Below are 18,525 nucleotides of genomic sequence, written 5' to 3' on the forward strand. Positions count from 1 at the left end.
GGTAGTGATGAAAACAACTTTCTTCTGCTTGACCTTACAGTATACACTGAAATCTACATCAGTAACAAGACTGTGCAGTCACAAGCTACAAACAAATTAATCCTACTATGTATCACACACTCTCACAAGAGCAATTTTTTCCAATCAGTTTATGAGGTTCCACCCCCACAGAGCCTCTAAACTTCATTGGAGAAACACAGTTCAATCCAGCCAGAACAAATCAATACATACCATTTGCTACTTCATATTTTGGCTATTACTGAAACACACCTCAAAAAATATGAGTAATTTCATATTAAAGTATTATATAGTTCACACAGTTACATATAGCTTAATAAAGCAAACAGCAAAAACCCCCTCACTTTCTTCTTCCCCATACCTCCATTAGGAACATCAAATTAGGAGCAAAACCATCCATGCAAGCAGACCAACCTTTCCATGGACAGAATGGGGGCAGTGATGCCCTCATATGGCAGAAATCACACAACACACAGTAACTGGAGCCAAACCCATTACATAAATGCATATTTTGAGAACTGTATTTTTAATCATCATCTTACTTGGGAATGGATGAAGGCCAGATAGAAATATGCTCTGCTGCAATATCATTCACAATGTCTTCCTAAGAAAAGATAGATGGTAAGAGAAATTACAACAAGAAACATGTCAAGAAACCAAGAAAGATTTTTGTGATATATACTAACCCGAACATTATGCAGTTTCACAAACAAGGACAATATTGTGGTTAAAACCAGTGGTTCCTGCAGGGAGAAAAAAAAAAAGAGTATTCTCATGAACCAACCAAACTCCACTTTCTTCCCTAAGCTTTAAAATTATGTAAAAGGTTCTGGTATCATTACAATTCCCTATTGAAATAGGGAAATATTTCGTTAGAAGACCTACAACACAAGGATACTGTAAGAAAGTTTCCATAGCAAGTTTTTAATTACTTCAAATTTTCCCAAATAACTCCTTCGTATAAACTCTACTTTGGTTTTACACATCTTTATGTTTCTGTGGCTACTGCCTAAACCCTAAACTCAGGCTGGGTATACTACAACTTTCTATGCATTTACAAACCCACAAGCTATAAACAATTTCCAATTTCCCTTCTTCTTACTTCTGTTGCTTAGTATAATGCATGTAGCAGCTTCCTGCTCCTTCCAAAAGGAATGCTTTGCTTCATGACAGCTGCAGTTACTCCCAAAGTTAACAGGTCTCCACTGTCAGAATTCAGGATAATTTTTTAAAAAAGCTATTCCACACTGCTGTATGCCAGGTATAACAAATAACAAAACACCTATATATCTGTTAGATTTTCTGGAGTTTAACAGGAAAAGTCCAGGAAAATATTATACCAAAAGGCAACACCACTGTGACTTACCCGAAGCTTTTTGATGAAGGACAACAATTCACTCCTAAATCGGGGACACAAGTACCCATGTAAGTAATAATTTACAACAAAGAACATACACAAACTTAAACCCCTAGAAATAGTCAGTAAGGCAAATTCTTCATCTGCCAAAATACCCCTTCACCTCTAAGTTTACAAACATAGGGTATATAAGTGAAAACATTCAACAACTCATTCACTTTTAATACAGTTAGTGAGTTTTATTTCTACATTTAAAACAGTTAAAAGAGGTATGATATTCCATTGAGCTATAAAAGGCATGAAAGAAAATTGCTTTGTAGCAAGTCAACCATTGACTCTAAAATGGAAAGCAAATGAATTGTACAGTAATTCCCTAAGCTAGGATTGCAATAACGACCTACAGACTTGCAACAGAGTACACAGTGATCATTTATGATGTACATTGATTTCCCTGTCATGCACATCAGCCATCGTCACCATATGACAATCCAGACAAGCACAGCCTGTTTAGAAAAGGTTTCACTGCTTCTTTTCCATAACAAACCCAGCTAATAAAGAGTAGTCACTGCCCTTTACTGTTTGAACCAGAGGGGTCACAAGAGGTTCAGTACCCTGGAGTACACCTGTACTGCTTCCCTTTCCCTGCCAGAGTACACAAATGAAACCTACAGCACGCACGTACCCTCCTACACCCGTCCCACAGCAGTGTGAGCCAAAGCAGCTGGCCCTGAGGCACACGGTAACCTGACTGGCTCAAGGACGGCAAAGAAACAGTCAAAAGTTTGGTGGGGACACCTTTCCCAAGTGTTTAACATGGAAAGTTGTTCAATATAATCACACATTCCAAAATTTACTGTATTAGACAACTTATAATCAGGTTTGGACTTCAGAAGAGGCTGCGAACACTGAGAGGACAAATCAAGAGAGTCCTGAATCACTCAGTCAGTTCAGGCTAAGCCTGGCAGTGCTCAGGTGACTGACAATGAAATTACTCCGATCAAGAATATTTTCTTCTTTCCTCTTCCCAGGAGTTTAGCTGAACCATAACTTCATTTCAAAATCGAATACATTTAGCTTTACAGAACAATTCTATTTGAGGCAAAGCAGACACCTCCAGCCTATCAGCTAAACTACCCTAGAGATGCCATTGACTTTATTGGAAGATCTACACTGGTTATAATGGGAGCATAAGTATATTATACATCAGTGTCTGCATGGTGACCTGAATCCCACACACTCCTTTTCTGCCTCTGAAAAGGAAAGCCAACACATCACCACTAACACCCAACTCCCACAGCGGACGGGGTGTTTACACAGGGATCTTCAGCTGCTCCCACCACTCTGACAGTGGAATCCAGACAATTTTTGAAGGGAACATGGAGTCAAACACAGAATTCCAACCGTCTTTAAAAATAATTTTAGAAAAACATACCTGTACATAATGCCCAGTGTAGATTCCCTGTGTTTTATCAAACTCACTCTGCCATCATTCCCCCGTTTGTGCTGGTTGGATACACTGCAGATTTGTACAACAACTTCCCAGAGGTCTTTCGCTGTGCGTCTACTTTCTTTGGGACCTGGAAGTTCTTTGCACGTAGCAGCCAGCAACTGGCCAAGCTATGCAATGCAAGGAAAAAAATACAGTCACTGTAGTTTCTCTGCATATTGATTGCAGCAAAGGAATTAATGGTGTTTAAAACAGCTAAGCAACTGATTTTAAGTCACAAACTACAAAGCAATGTCACTAAACTTTGCAGCAGAGAACACTGATTAAGAAGCTGGAAGATAGGAATTAACCAGACCATTTTTCCCTTCATTGGTTTCCCTAGTTCATGTTTAATTACTACAGGCTCCAGAAAACAAACTTAAATATACTGCATAAAACCTAAACCCCATCAAATACAGTTTTACAGAGACTGTCTCTCTAGAACTCACTTCACTTCCTTATAATAGTTAATCTGAACTGCAACTGGTACGATGTTATACAAAAACATTGTCAACCACTAAACATACCTGCTGCTTAGCCTTGCTGTCTTCTACCTCAGACTGAATTCATTACAGACACAAAGCCCCACACTCTTGAGTAGAAGGGTACATGCTTTGAAAAGTACAAAAGACTTCAACAGGAAAAAAGTCAATTACAGTCTGAACAAGCTTTAAGATGGAGCACTCATTACCTTCACGTAAGGATTAGTCTGAACCAGAGGTAATGGAACCTGCATGGTCAAATACTCATTCTCACACCAGTTTAACAGGAAGGCAACACATTCTTCAGCTATAACTTGTCGAAGAGGAATATCTAAAAGAAAAAGGATTCTTTGCTTAACTTTTTTTTTTTTTTTGAGAAAACAGTGTTGTATGAAAACAAGCAAACCCTATTCCCTCTAAGTAGCCATTTCTGTTCCACTGCTCTCCAGGGAAACACGATGCTTAGCCCTAAAAGAGATCTCACCTCTGGAAATTAGAAGCAACAAGAGTTTCCTCTAACCACAGCAGTATTACATTACTCCCTCGGGGTGAAACCCTGAGGAAAGCTTAAACAACTAGCAAAACTTCTCAGGTAAAAGTGCAGACATGTTTATCCTGTTCCAAGTCCTTTAAGTGGTACTAAACAGAAACTGGCAATGTTCAGCAATATGCAGGTTGCTCTCATTTCCAGCTTCTAAAAATGAATGAAACTTTTAAAGACTTACTAAAACCAGTGTCAGAGTCACTGCTGTTTTTCCATGTATACATCTAAATGGTAAGTCTGCAATACAGAGTTGTTTCATTTTGTTGTGGGTTTTTTCCTCTTCTCTCAAGGTTTGTTCTTTTCTGCATCCCAGGAAAGACAGCGATGTACTTACCAGGTACTCTCATTTCCAAATATCCTCGGACTCTGCTTATAAGATCAGAAGGAGGACGTTCTCCAGAAGCACCAGCTCCAGCTTCATGAGTGTAAATGTCCAAAAGTAGCATTTCATTCAGCATGACTTGACGGAGCTTTGGAGAAAACTCTGTCACAAGCTCCAAGCAAGCAGCAAAAAGCTGTTTTGCATGGATGAAATCCTGTAATAAAAATTATATGCATTACTGATACCTAATGGATTCAAAAGGGAATATACTAAGAGCTAAAGTGCTGTTCAGCTCTATCTATCCTGGCTGAACCAGCCTTGCCATCCATTAGCATCAGCATTGCTCAAGTATCTCACAATGACTATTTATGAATCCTTTGAACCCACTATTAAGCTTAACAGTTCCAGATTTTTCAAACAAAACAGGAAGTCTAAGCAAAAACATACCAGAAGTAACTACTGGCACGTTTGATAGAATTTTGGTTTAGTTGCAGTTTAGCAAACTTGTCGATTACAAGGAAAATAAAACAGCATTCCAATAAATTCCTTATGTAAAACACTTAGCCAAAAGAACAGCACTTCATATCAGTAAGTCAAATCACCACATCATAATCAAAATGTGAATGAATATGAATGAAATGACCTCCAGGCTCAATTCACTGGAAAGCCACTATCTTTGCTCTGCTGATGGAACTGTGAGAGACAGAAATACAACACACAGAGCTTGTTATACCACCTCCCTCACCTCTTCATTTATCATGTTTTTTCCCTCAAAAAGGGCTTTCCATATTTTCATTTTGTTAAGATTCAATTGCCTAAACTAGCCAGTAACCTCAGATGGTTTGCTCACCTTAATTGCACAGCAGTGCAGTCCCTTAGCCATCAGGATGTAGACCAAATCCCTAGTCAGACTGTCTTTGATTCCTAAAATAACATTGCCGTAAACATTTGGTACTTCCCACTGGGAGAGAAACGCATAAGATATTTGCACAGAAACAAGTTTTAGAATTCACATCACTGCTTAAAACATTATAAACAAGCCCCAAATATTGAAAATTACTGCCATCTAAATGCCAACTATTTTGTCTTTACATCTAATCACAAGTAACGTACTGTTCATGTAGAAATACAATAAAAACAGCTGGATACCCTTTGTTCACACTCTGAATATGCAACAATTATGATGGGGGAACCAAAATAAAAGACAAGAGACCTTAACTTAAAAAGCAACAAAAAAAAAATCTTCCTCTCTCCTGCTCCCACCTTTAATGACAGAAATTTGAACTAAAACAATATTGCTAACTAGTCAGAACACTGAAAGTAAAAGCTACAAAAACATCTTTTCTCACAAGGAAAGCCTGAGCTACAGTCAGTATTTCCTTAAAACAAAGGTTACAGGTTTTGTTGTGATACTTTCACAGAATGTGAATTTAGATATGTATCATCATTCTTATTAAACCACCACTATGCAGAGAGGGAAAAGATAAACCACACTGAGGACCTATGAGACAATGTTTACTGTTCACTGCAGTATGATACCTAGAGACTGTAATTCAAGGACTGGTTAATGACCACATGAAACAAGTTACCTTATTTGAAATTGTCCAGAATTGGCGTTCTGAAGTCATACCATGCAGCTCGATTAAGATCTGGCGAATCCTCCAAGGATCTACTGACAGTATGAGCTGATGTTCAAGCTGGCCAATATTGACGCTTGCTGAAGCTGGAAGAAAAGCAGCCAGGTCTCCAGTGCATTTCTTTGCAATGTAGATACTTTTGTTTCTTTAATATATAACACTTCAATCATAACACAGTAAGAACAGCGGACGCATCAATGCTTGCATAGGCCCAGTCCATCCTTTTGTGCTATTCCACAAACACCTTGTTTCCAGGATTCCCACATCCCTGACCTAAAAGGCTGCTTGCAATGTCCCCTTTTCTCACTCCAACATCTCTGAGTACTCTTGCTACAGTAAAGCAATAACTTTAAGATCTGCATTAAAAGGGGGTCCTATAGTGCCTTAGTGAAAATATGCACTTTCTCAACTGGCTCAAGTCATTGCAAGACTGCATTAGAGCTGAAAAGGCAAGTTCTTCCCAGATCCAGTCACCATCTCACATGTCCTGTGTTAGCTTTGACTTGGGCAGCTGCACAGCCAGCCAGCTATAGTTGGGAAATGAACTGGTTGAAAAGATCTGTGTTTTACTTTGGTAGGTTTAAAACCTCATTCAGATGGTACTCCTGGGCCAGCTTACCACACAGTCACACGATCATTAGTGCAAAAGTCCAGAGGCAGGGTTCCCTTTCTGGGAACAGCTTTTGCCACAGCCACAATTGGTTCAAACTAACACCACACCTCTCTCGCTTGGTCACCTGGGGCCCATTCATTTGAGCTCACCTATTATATTCACTTGAGATACAAGCAAGTAACAGCCACCTTCTTGCACAAGCAGGACATGCACCAACAAACAATGGGAAGTCTTCTCTCTAAAAACATTCTCTCTAAACTTTTTGGAGAACAGACCTGCACTTAGTAACCTCAAGCATGGAAACAGTGAAAATTACCTGGGATATCATAAAAAGAAGTCACAGGTTTTGTGCACAGGTTGATTCGAGGAGACCTCTTCCGCATTTGATCAATGAGCAGCTTCCGTTCGTCATCTTTCAGCAGTTTTATGAACAGCTCATGAGATGAAATCATGAAGACAAACTGAAGATCTTCCATGCCCAAACACAAGTTTCTAAACAAACAAAAAAGTTAATACATGAGCAAGAAGGTGGTGCTTATTTTTCCAGTTATAAGTTCTCAAAATATCTATTGTGCTTAATTACATTGCTTACAAAGTATAAATTCATGTTATCTTAACATGGCTACATACTTGAGAAATGCTGCCATTTTTCTCTTCAACACTTCAGAAGCATTTTCCAAATTTATTGACCCAGAACAAACCTGGGAAACAAAGCAGAAAAGAATTAAGCAGTTCCCTTTGCAGGCTAAAAATACATAGTTACAGACACTGTTAGCACTGTTACTGACCAGCTTTCTGTCTCACAATTAGTATCAGCCAGTAAACCTCTCTTTCAAGGGAGGCAACAAAGTTACCACAGAATCAAGGAATGGTTTGGATTAAGAGACCTTAAAGCTCACTCAGTTCCAAGCTCCATACCATGGTCAGGGACACCTTTCACTAGAAAAGGTTGCTCAAATGCCAACCCAACAGTTGTTCCAGTGGCCTGGAACACTTCCAGGGATGGGGCATCCACAGCTACTCTGGGCAACCTGTGCCAGGGCCTCACTACCACCAGAATAAAGAATTTCTTCCCAATATTTAATGTAAACCTGCCCCTTTCAGTTTGAACCTATTACCCCTTATCCTGTTCCTCCACACCCCTGCAAAAAATTCCTCTCCACCTTTCCAAGGTTAGAAATAAGACTATTTCTGAGGAAACCTGATAAACACTGTAGCCATCACACGTGGATCAGAATTTCTGTCAACCTGTACACAAGGCAGGATGTTTCAGACAACTGTGACCTTCCCTCAGACACAGTTCACATTCCTTTTTCCTACTGCTCTGGTAAATAGCTGTACTGATGGCAAGTGCCACATTATCAGTCAGCCTCCCAAGATCATTAAGTGCATGAGTTTAAAAATAAAACATTTCTGTAAGTGCAAAACACTAAGATTCACTAGGACTTTTCTTTAAAGCAGCAGTTGAAAGATAACTAGATAGCTGAATTTAATTGACAGCTTGCAAGAATTTTTTTTTTTTAGAAATATGTTTTGGTCCTAATATGAGCAGTTGATGGAAGAGCTTTCACTTGCTTTTGAGTAGAGTACTGTCAGTCATTTTTTACCACGTCCCTTAAGAGACAAGCAAAAACAATGCTCATATTAAGAAAAGATACTAAAATAACAGCAAAGCAACAAAAGGATTAGGTTTAGTTTGAGCAATAATAGTTTCATAAAAAATTCCAGTAAGGGTAATAACAGTCTAGGTCTCACACATACAGTAACTCAGAATCATTTCATGACATGCTAACTTTTACAGCAAAGCTGGTGAGGAAACAGTGGTCCTCTTCAACAGATACTTCTATTTCTATTCTCTCTGTCTTGGAGAATTTGATTCTTTTTTCCTTGAAACCAACTATTCAACATATCTTTATATAATTTAATGATGTCAGGAATAGCAGCAATTTCAAATACAAGGTGAAGCAACAACTCACCACCAGTTCTTCCCCAACACACTGAAACAGAGCTATGGACATAGATACAGGACTGATATTGAGTGTAATTGTACTAACTGCAAACAAGCTGAATAATGTTTGAGAAGTTACCTTTCTCTGTTTCTGAAATTTGAGCATTACTTGCAACAATAATACAGTTGTATGAGGAAAGAGGTAACTCACTGAATACCATTTTCCCTTCTAATTTCAGATGAATTTTTTACCTCCAGAAGGAAGTCTATTTTTTCTTTGCTGGGTTTCAGGAACAGCTGACAAAACTGAATATCAATTGTTCGACCCTGCAATACATCGCAGACTGTGTTGCACACGCAGACTTTGAAACAGACTTCATCCAGAGCATCATTCCTGCATGAACACAAAACTGAACATCACAGAACATCTCTGACAAACAAAGAGTGGATATCACAGCAGGTAAAAAAAAAAATTAAAAGAAAAAAATCAGTAAAGGGGTAAAGTTAAGTGCTAATGCTCATTATTTTTTTTCCATATATGGCCACAGTGAGATACATCACACAGTTACTCCTTAGTTGGAAGATGTAGTTTAGACTATTGGCTAACAGAAATGAAGGCTGAAGTTTCTTGGATGTAAATAATTTGTTGTTAAAATATCTTGCATACTTTCCATGAAAAACATAACTAATGAAAATTGCTTTTCATCACAATTGAATAGATCATTATTTAATGTCTCACCCTTGCTGAGCTTTTTGGAAGAGTTCTCTCAACACTGATTGCCTGAACTGTTCAGGTAAACTGAGGGTTAGGTTATCTTCAAGGAATATCTTCACTATGTCCTGTAGCACAAACACAGTTGGAATAGTCAATGCATAATGTAAAAGAAATGGATAAGGTAATTTTCTATCTGGTAAAAAACAATTAAACTAACAGAAACAGCTTGTACCCATATTTAATACTAAAATTCATTAAACTACCAGAAAGGATCAAATGACAAAAAAAGTTCTCTGTCATCAGAAAAATCAAACAAAGTAAACAAAAATCAAAACAAACTTGCACATCTCAGCAGCAATATTCCCTGAAACCCAAAGAATTAGAGTCTACCTGAAAATTCCATACCTCAGCTGGCAGGAATTATTTCCACTGTATAGAGTCCAAGATATTTTAATCTGCTATGTACCACAGTATGTTATATTCCTAAACATGTGGGGTTTAAAACAGTATGTTAATGGTTAAATGTAACACTTAAAATTTATCAAAACCCTTTTAAGTTCAGGTGGAATCATCCACATGGAATCACTAAAAAACCCCTTCAAAACATCCTACCTGATAGTTGCCAGATTTCATACAGCTGTGGATTTGACTATATGGAGTTGCCTGCTGGGATGCATCATCAGAAGATGAGGTAAGAACTTCACAAGCTTGACAATATCCAGCTAGCCGTTCTTCATCTATGGTAAAATGAAGTGACGATGAGCCATTCTGAAAAGCAAGAGTTCATCAGATCTTAGTGCCCAAAGTATTATGAAAAATGGGTAGTTCAGAAACACAAACAGAGACTCACAATTTCCCCAATTAACAGCAAAACAACAAAAGAATGTGCATGTACGCACTTTATTTAAATAAAAATTGGAGTTCCACAATTTTGGAGATATAAATATGAAGCAAAACAAGGAAACATACCTTACTTATAAATTAAAATGTATTTTTAAAAGATTCTTAGAACACAGACAATCTGATTTCTGAGTAAAAGAGATTAAAAAAAAGAATAAGAAGTGCTGTACGGTTACTTTCATCAAAAACACCACAAAGGACAGAGAATGTACAGTTTAGTCAAGTTAATATTAGTACTGGAGATGCTATTTTTACGTTTCTTGCATCAATACACTTTGTGTAAAAGAACAAAGCAGCAATATACAGCAATCAATTAATATAATTTCGAACCAGGCACAATGCGAAAAAAACCCCAAACCAATAAAAACTGCTGTCAAAACCTCATGAAGTTTTTTTCAAAACTATGTGGACCATTAACAGTTATTAAACTGCTGAAGAAGGAAGCAATAATTTAGACAAGTTTTTTATAGCAGAGTTGAATATACATGCTAATAGAACACTCGTTACCTTTGCAATCAACTCCTTTGTTTTGAAAAACTTTTCTTTAGCCTTTTCATGAACAGCTACATTTGTCGATCCTTGTTGGAAATAGATGGCACCCAAATCATAGCAAACCTGCAAACAGCATTGATATAAAACACATTGTGTTGGTATTTACATAATATTTTAAGTCAAGTCTTCCAGCTCAAAACATTGCATGTACTGTAAACTATTCCTAGTTTTATCTAAGGTACCAACACACACTTCACTCCTTTCCCCATATACTTCAATTGGTTTCTCTTTAACCGCAGTCTCAGTCTGAGCAACTCTGCACAAGCATTACAAAATTACAGAATGATTTCTACATAATCACTGAAAGCAATGCAATAAGCTGTCTTGTCATATAATGGTTTGCTTCAGGGGAGAGAGGGGGGGATGAAATTGAGAGGCTGGGGGGGAAGCAACAATATTTACAGTGTTGAAAAAAGCTCTAATTATGTAAAAATGAAGCCAGTAATATCTCTCATTGCATTACAAAAAAAACCCAAACCAAAACAAAAACCCAAAGGAACATTAATAGAAAAATGTTGCAATTTACATCAAAACTATTACTTAACACTTTGTCTAGAGAAACAGACATAAACTGAAAGCTTTAGTACACAATGTAAGCTACCTGGCACTGTATCTCCTCTGCACTGATTTTCAGTCCAGCTGTGGAACTCTCTGTTTCTCCATTCACCATACCAGGTTCCATGGCCAGTAAATCCAGAGTTCTTATAGTATGGACATAAAGATCTTTGTTTAATTTCAGTGCTCCTTCTAGGACCAGGATGGAATCAGCAGCCTGCTCTTTCAACTGTAATAATTCAAACACATTAAAAGAATTAACTTCTTGGTTTTGAGTTTAATTCTGGGTTTAAATTAACACTAGAAATGTAACAATGCACTAAAAGGATAACAAAACAAGTAGTCCTTATACAACTGTCCTGTTGTCATGTAATATCTGCTTCTATATTTCTTGTACAATAAAAAAATTCTTATATATGTAAATTCAAGAAAAATAAGATGGGAAAAGAGTCTCACCACTTTCAAAATATTTTCAGTTAGCTCCTTTTCTTGTTGCATCTGGTTCATCCTGCAAAACAGAGGTGAAGATCTCAATTACAAAGCAGACCTGCATGTTACTTTACTTCATGTTCTAGCTCACAACATTTGTTCATACTAAGTTTTGCTTAATTATATTTTAAACATCATTACGCAGGACCACTGACTGTTTTTATCTATCTATATCTGAAATACAGAATTCTATAATAACAATAGTTTTGCATGAGAACGTGGTTCAATAAAATGGAAGTTACAAAGTTTCTGCTGCCTTTTTTTTTTAAATTAGATTGCTAATATCAGCAAAATATTAGCAAAACAATCGTGAAGATATCAGCTTCCACAGCCTCAAGTATCTTGAAGCTTCATTATTCAAATCTTCTCAAACATGTGTCAGGGAAAGAAGTATGTTCACATGTTTATGTAAAAATTAAAAGCATTTTTAAATTATTTCCCCATATAGAATTTTTTTATTCAGGATAAGACTGATACATATATGAAAGTACAAGATTTATAGTAAAGTAAGTAGTAGTGGTATTTTTAATAAATATGTTCCACAGACTCTCTCATAAAATTAACACAAAACACATGAAAAGTACCACCAAGATAATTCCAACTTTTGGAGAAATTTATGACATAAAAGTAAATTCCAAGGACAAGTTGTTACTAAAGCCAAACAAATTCTAGAATGCAGAATTGATTTGAAATTACAAATTACTGCCTAATGAAGTGATAAAAAACCCCTCATTATTTCTCAGAATGTGTTGAATTGGTATAATGAAACAACTATATTAAGCAAGATCACATAAGTCAAAAAGGGATACAAGAAATATACCCTGTTTAAACTTCTGCCAAGGCAAATTGTCATGTCCCTTTCTGCCATGTTTTTTCCATGCTGCTACAAAGTCAGAGATTATAACATTAAAAGAGTGGAACAACAGACAAGTACATATATGTATCAAGCATATCTGATAGGAAAATAAGAATATACTTGAAATAAATGCAAGTTTTCCATGTTGGTGCCAGCTATTTTAAGCAACTGTATGTTACTAACATGATTTAATCCACTTAGAAATTAAATTCCTGATTATAAAATACCCGTGAAATGCAAATAAATTATACCTGTAACTTACACATTTAACTGAGGTGGACCAGGTTTCACTTGCTTTACAGGAAAACTACTTTGAACAATGGTCCTTATGGCCCTACGAAGGAGAAAAAATTAAGGGAAGAACAACATTAGCCTCAGAATTGTAAACATCAGATTACAGGCTTCTTAATAATAACAGTTTATAATTTCAGATACATTATACCGTTAGAATACATCCTCTATTCAAGAGCACATCTGGTAGTGAAGAAATGCTCTTATGTCCATAAAAAGCTAAAAGACAGTAAGATTTTTATACTTATTAGGTGACTGTTCAAACCACCACTTTGACTATCTTTTAGGGGAAAAAAAACCAGCTGTAGAATAGTTTTCAAATCAGCTCCTCACTATAACCCACCTACACACCACAATGTTATTAGTAATTTGAGATTCTTTCTCCTTCTACATACAAGTACACTGATAAAAGAAAACATTGCTTTGTTCTATCACGATTTTAGATTATTGCCAAAAAGTAGTTTACCATCTGTTGTAGAGTAGTATTGCCATTGCAGTGGTTGGGGGTAAGCTGGACAGGTCTACATCCACATGTTTAGTTCCTGGGGGAACTTTGCTGATACACAGAAGCTCATTCAGTAGCATGTTCAATACAGGAACCGACAAGCTATTACAACAATAAAAAAGAGAGAGAGAATCACATACTCCATATAGTAAATCTGCTTTTGGGATGTTAAATAATATACACTACTATTCAGTACTATATTATTACTTAACACTCCAGGGGTGTTAAGTGCAGTATGTTTATTCAGCATAACAAAATGCTCTGCATCAGAGGGCACTCAAGATCAGGTATGTAAGGCAGCTACCCCTACGAGCAGCACAGATAACGCCCAGGTGGATGGTTGCCTCACAGCTGAACTACTACTACACACCACTGCATTAGTCCATGCTGGCACCTCCCCAGAATAATCCTGCCACCTCTGCAGCAGGATCCAACTAATAAATTCTTTCAAAGCAGCCATACTTCCAGAAGATAAACAACCACATTTCCATCACAAGTGGACTTTCACTCATGTAAAGCAAATGGTAAAGTTAAGACTAGAAACTGGAATAGAGACTATATAAAATATACAGAGATGGACAAAACCCTCTTTGATAAAATGAGAAGATATGCAGGCTGGACTGCACCATTCCAAGCTTTTGAGGTACAATTTAACACAACTGAAACACTATTACTAATTTAGACATTATCTGAAATTAGAATTTATCAGCTCCTGCAAAGCACCTTTGCTCATGTGAAAAATCTGCATTCTTTGTAACTAGTATTGAAAACAACCAGTCAAAATACACTTCTAACAGCTAAAACCAGGACTTCTGTTTAACAAATTTTAGGTCTTGTGTTATATCAGACTCCAGGTCTGTCATCAAGCTACCCTTTTAAACTAACCAATGCTGTTTTTATTATGTGAGGTCCAGGAATCTTGTTTTCATTGGCAAAAGTAGAACATCATTCAATTGTTTACAACAGCATAAGTTTTAGGAAAAAAGCTTGGCTCAAGGCATTATTTTATTCCTTTTAACTACCATGACTGAAGCTTTGGGTACAATCAGTTAAAAAACAAAAGCCTGCTTCTTAATTAAAAACAATCTTAGGCTTCGTAAGCTAACAGAACAAGAACTCTAATTACTATACAGAGATAGTAAATTAGTAGTTGAAGTTACTTCAGACTGGTTCTCAAGAAACCCACCAGACGGACAAAACAATCCTAACAAAACCCAAAATCAGCCCAATAGTGTCATACAGTAGGGCTGATTTTTGAATCAATATTATACCTGCATTTTAGGAAGTAAAGGGACTGACAGAAAATACACCACAAATATACTTCAAAATAAATTCCTCCTGCAGGAAGGAAAGCAGACAAAAAAAGCTCTCTTGTACATGTGCACATACAACTGCTTTTAAAACTAAAGTATACATAAAACACCCCTACTGTATACCAGATACTTTTGTTTATACAATATTTTCACAACTAATCACAATAAAAGGTTCCTGTTCATTCTCTGCAGCATCTTGAAAAGGTACTGCTTTGGAAAGCAGTAATCCTGCCTCACAATGCTTCACTAAGGCAGACAAATATGACATAGCCTAACAAAACACAAAAATATTATGTGCATGTGTGTAATAGGAGAACTTCATAGGTAAAAATCAAAGATATCTCATTCTAAGCCTTTTTACTGTTTATTATAGCACATTACTGAAAAAAATAATATAATACAAATCAGAAATACAAGTAAAAGTATATAGGAAGAAAAAAAGCCCTACCAGTAATGTTTTTTTTTCAAAATGCCTCTGAAATAAAAAAAAATAAATCTATATAACATAATAAAGAACATGACTCAAAACAACTCTAGAGAACTAAGGCAATACAACATGATTTTTTTTTAAAGAAACTTTAACACACTGATAGTCAATGTAACTTTTATCTAATGAAATCCTTTCTTCTTCCAAGGTGTCTGCAAGCCAAACATTTTGCTTAGTATCTTTATCAATGACCTGGACAAGGGGATGAGTGCACCCTCAGTTAGTTTGCAGACAACATCAAGTTGGGTGGAGGTGTTTGAGCTACTGGAGGGTCAGAAGGCTCTGCAGAGGGATCTGAACAGGCTGGATTGATGGGCCGAGGCCAGTTGTAAGAGGTTCAACAAGGCAAGGTGCTGGGTACTGCATTTGGGTCACAACAACCTCATGTAGTGCTCCAGCCTGGAAGGAGAGTGGGAGAAAAACACCTGGGGGTGCCTGTCAATAGCAGCTTAACATAAGACAGCAGTGTGGCTCAGGTGGCCAAGAAGGCCAGTGGCATCCTGGCCTGTATCAGAACAGTGTGGCCAGCAGGACCAGGGCAATGACTGTCCCCCTGTACTCGGCACTGGTGAGGCCACACCTCGAGTGCCGTGTCCAGTTCTGGGCTGATCACTACAGTAAGGACACCGAGGTGCTGGAGCTAGTCCAGAGAAGGGGAATGAAGCTGGGGAAGGGTCTGGAGCACAAGTTCTATGAGCAGCTGAAGGAGCTGGGGGAGTTTAGCCTGGAGAAGAGAAGGCTCAGGGGAAACCTTATCACTCTCTGCAACTACTTGAAAGGAGGCTGTAGCAAGGGGGTCTCTTCCCCCAAGTAACGAGATGAGAGGAAATAGCCTCAAGTTGTGCCATGGGAGGTTTAGATTGGATATTAGGAAAAATTTCTTTACCAAAAGGGTGGTCAGCCATTGGAATAGGCTACCCAGGGAAGTGGTTGAGCCACCGTCATACCCTGAAGGAATTTAAATAACATGCAGATGTGTCGCTTAGGGATATGATTTAGTGGTGGACTTGGCATTGTCAGGTTAATGGTTGGACTTGATAGTCTTAAAACTCTTTTTCAGCCTAAATTATCCTACAACCTATGCAAGTTAGAACTGGGGCAAGCATTGCCCCCATAAGATTTTACATTACACTGCAGGCAAAGGGGACTAGAGACCTGGATGAATAAAGAACCCTGCCATTACTCAAGCGTAAGCAGGAAATACACAAGAGATGGAGGCAGTGTCAGATGGTCTGGAATTAATACAGAGAGGTTGTCAGAGTAAGCAGAAATGAGACAAGGAAGGTCAAGGCCCATCTGGAATTAAATCTGGCCAAGGATGTCAAGGACTTCTTCAAATACATCACTAACAAGGCCACATCTGGAGCAGTGTCCAGTTCTGAGCTTCTCAGTACGTGAGAGACACGGAGCTCTTGGAGCAGGTCCAGCAGAGAGCAACAAAGATGATGAAGGGACTGGAGCATCTCCCTTATGAGAAAAGGCTGAGAGAGTTAGGCCCGTTCAGCCCTAAGAAGAGACTCATCAATGTCTGTAAGTATCTGAAGGGAGGGTGTCAAGAAGATGGAGCCAGGCTCTTCTGGGTGGTGCCAAGCAATAGGACAAGCGGCAATGGGCAGAAACTGATGCACAGGGAGTTCTACCTGAACGTGAGAAAGAACTTCTTTACTGTGTGGGTGACCGTGCACTGTAACAGACTGTTCAGAGAGGCTGTAGAGTCTCCCTCACTGGAAACATTCAAGAACCATGTGGACACAGTCCTGTGCCATGTGCTCTAAGATGACCCTGCCTGAGCAGGGAGGTTGGACCAGATGACCCACTCTGGTCCCTTCCAACCTGACCCATTCTGTGATTCTGTGAAGCACAGCTCCCTGATGTGCTTAGCACTGCCAGAATGAAGTAGTTCCTAACTGTTCTAGCTCATCAGACCATTCTGCAGATGACATTATTTGGGAGAAAAAAATCCAAAGGTGGAGTTTGTCTATTTAAACCAGTTAGTTCAGTGATCTAGTCTGCAAATATATGGAGTTCTTCAACAAAACGGGAGCAAGACTTCCAAATTCAAGCATGTCAGAATGAGGAAACTTTGTCAGTGAAGAAAATATAACCTCCAATTCATATTTATGCAGTTTATGTGTATACATCTTAATGTCTAAGACATACTATTTTTCCTCTCTAAATCATAAACAATATTGATTTGCTCAGAGATATTGCCTTTATCAAACCCCTTTCCTAATCCACAGGTGAAATCAAATTATTTCAACTGTCGCACCCAAGATTCTTCTTAACGTAAGGAAGATACTGTCAGAGAAGGCAAGACAGATTTCCATTTGTTAAAATAAAGATTTCAAGCCACTTCAATTCACTAATTTCAGCATGAAAATGTACGGACAATACCTTTTCTCTAATACATCCAAATCCCACTTCAGATGAGCAGCAACTTTGAGAGCGAGAAGTTTTAAAATGCGGTTTCTTTTGTTATCAGGTGGTGGCTGGACTTGGTTTTGTTCATTCACTGATGGTTTTGAAGCTTGTTCCAAGAACTGAACAATCAGCTGCACAGGTGGTGGATCTGCAAAAAACCACAGCCACTCCTCAAATTCTTTGTAAATCCAGAAATTTTTTTTTTTGCAGCTATGAATGGGGTTCCTACATTCTTATCATTTATACTGCTGACAGTGTCACCTAGTAGCCTCTAATATCCAAGGGTGTCCTACTTATGATGACTCAAATCAGACTATTAATGTATATTTCCTTAACCTTCAAGTTTACTGGACCATAGTAACCACACTCTCACATTTTTATTTCTTTTCACTATTTTGTATTATGTTGCAGTACTTGCACCTACTGAAAATAAATGTCGCATAATGAAATCACAAGTCAGATATTGTAAAAAAATATATATCTACTTGTAATTCTCCTCTGTATTTGAAATACATTTACAAGCAACTGCTGGTACTTCTGAATACATTTAGAAAATACTTTCAGACTGATTAAAAAACCAAAAAAACCCCCCACCCTAATCTCTCCCTTACAATAAGACAGACTCTCCAATGCCATTGAGCTCTTTTGAAAAAAGAAGCCAACCTGTACTATTACACTTGCACTGAACTCTGTGAAACATAAAAGAAGTATTAATAATTTACTTAACTGCAATATAGAGTATAAGATCTAAGCTTGACTATGCTTAAATTTACTTTTTGTAGAGGTAATAACGGCCTAGGTTTTCCTGTTTCCTCTACCTCGTCATAGAATTCAGGTACTGGAAAAGATGATTATCACTTATAAACGTCAAAAGATCAGCTGCTTTTAAATACGGTCACTTTCTTATACCATATCAGACTAGATTTCTATTTACTTCAGGTCCAGAGAGCAAGTTCGGCACTGAACCTTTAGGTGGACTCCAGCTCCAGGCATTATCTAGACTCTAATGGGAGAAAACCAGCTGCAAACTGTAA

General features: G+C 37.7%; 1 protein-coding gene across 1 annotated transcript in view; it reads right to left on the minus strand.

Annotated features, from left to right (window-relative positions):
• The window catches only part of INTS8 (integrator complex subunit 8), a 23,238-nt gene extending 5,391 nt beyond the window's left edge, over positions 1 to 17,847 (minus strand). Inside the window, exons 1-20 of the mRNA XM_029959287.1 lie at positions 17,840 to 17,847; positions 17,465 to 17,701; positions 13,232 to 13,372; positions 12,737 to 12,808; positions 11,586 to 11,637; positions 11,176 to 11,358; positions 10,530 to 10,637; positions 9,735 to 9,890; positions 9,147 to 9,247; positions 8,660 to 8,801; positions 7,090 to 7,160; positions 6,776 to 6,951; positions 5,799 to 5,932; positions 5,060 to 5,170; positions 4,222 to 4,423; positions 3,553 to 3,674; positions 2,808 to 2,992; positions 1,385 to 1,418; positions 705 to 761; positions 561 to 622 (exon numbers count right to left, since the gene is read on the minus strand). Of these exons, the coding sequence (XP_029815147.1) occupies positions 561 to 622; positions 705 to 761; positions 1,385 to 1,418; positions 2,808 to 2,992; positions 3,553 to 3,674; positions 4,222 to 4,423; positions 5,060 to 5,170; positions 5,799 to 5,932; positions 6,776 to 6,951; positions 7,090 to 7,160; positions 8,660 to 8,801; positions 9,147 to 9,247; positions 9,735 to 9,890; positions 10,530 to 10,637; positions 11,176 to 11,358; positions 11,586 to 11,637; positions 12,737 to 12,808; positions 13,232 to 13,372; positions 17,465 to 17,701; positions 17,840 to 17,847 (2,354 nt within the window). The remainder of the gene's footprint in view (positions 1 to 560; positions 623 to 704; positions 762 to 1,384; positions 1,419 to 2,807; positions 2,993 to 3,552; positions 3,675 to 4,221; positions 4,424 to 5,059; positions 5,171 to 5,798; positions 5,933 to 6,775; positions 6,952 to 7,089; positions 7,161 to 8,659; positions 8,802 to 9,146; positions 9,248 to 9,734; positions 9,891 to 10,529; positions 10,638 to 11,175; positions 11,359 to 11,585; positions 11,638 to 12,736; positions 12,809 to 13,231; positions 13,373 to 17,464; positions 17,702 to 17,839) is intronic.
• Between the last annotated feature and the right edge of the window lie 678 nt (positions 17,848 to 18,525).

The sequence above is a fragment of the Manacus vitellinus genome, unplaced genomic scaffold, assembly GCF_001715985.3.
Source record: "Manacus vitellinus isolate BGI_N305 unplaced genomic scaffold, ASM171598v3 scaffold_1_pilon, whole genome shotgun sequence".
Classification (NCBI taxonomy): domain Eukaryota; kingdom Metazoa; phylum Chordata; class Aves; order Passeriformes; family Pipridae; genus Manacus; species Manacus vitellinus.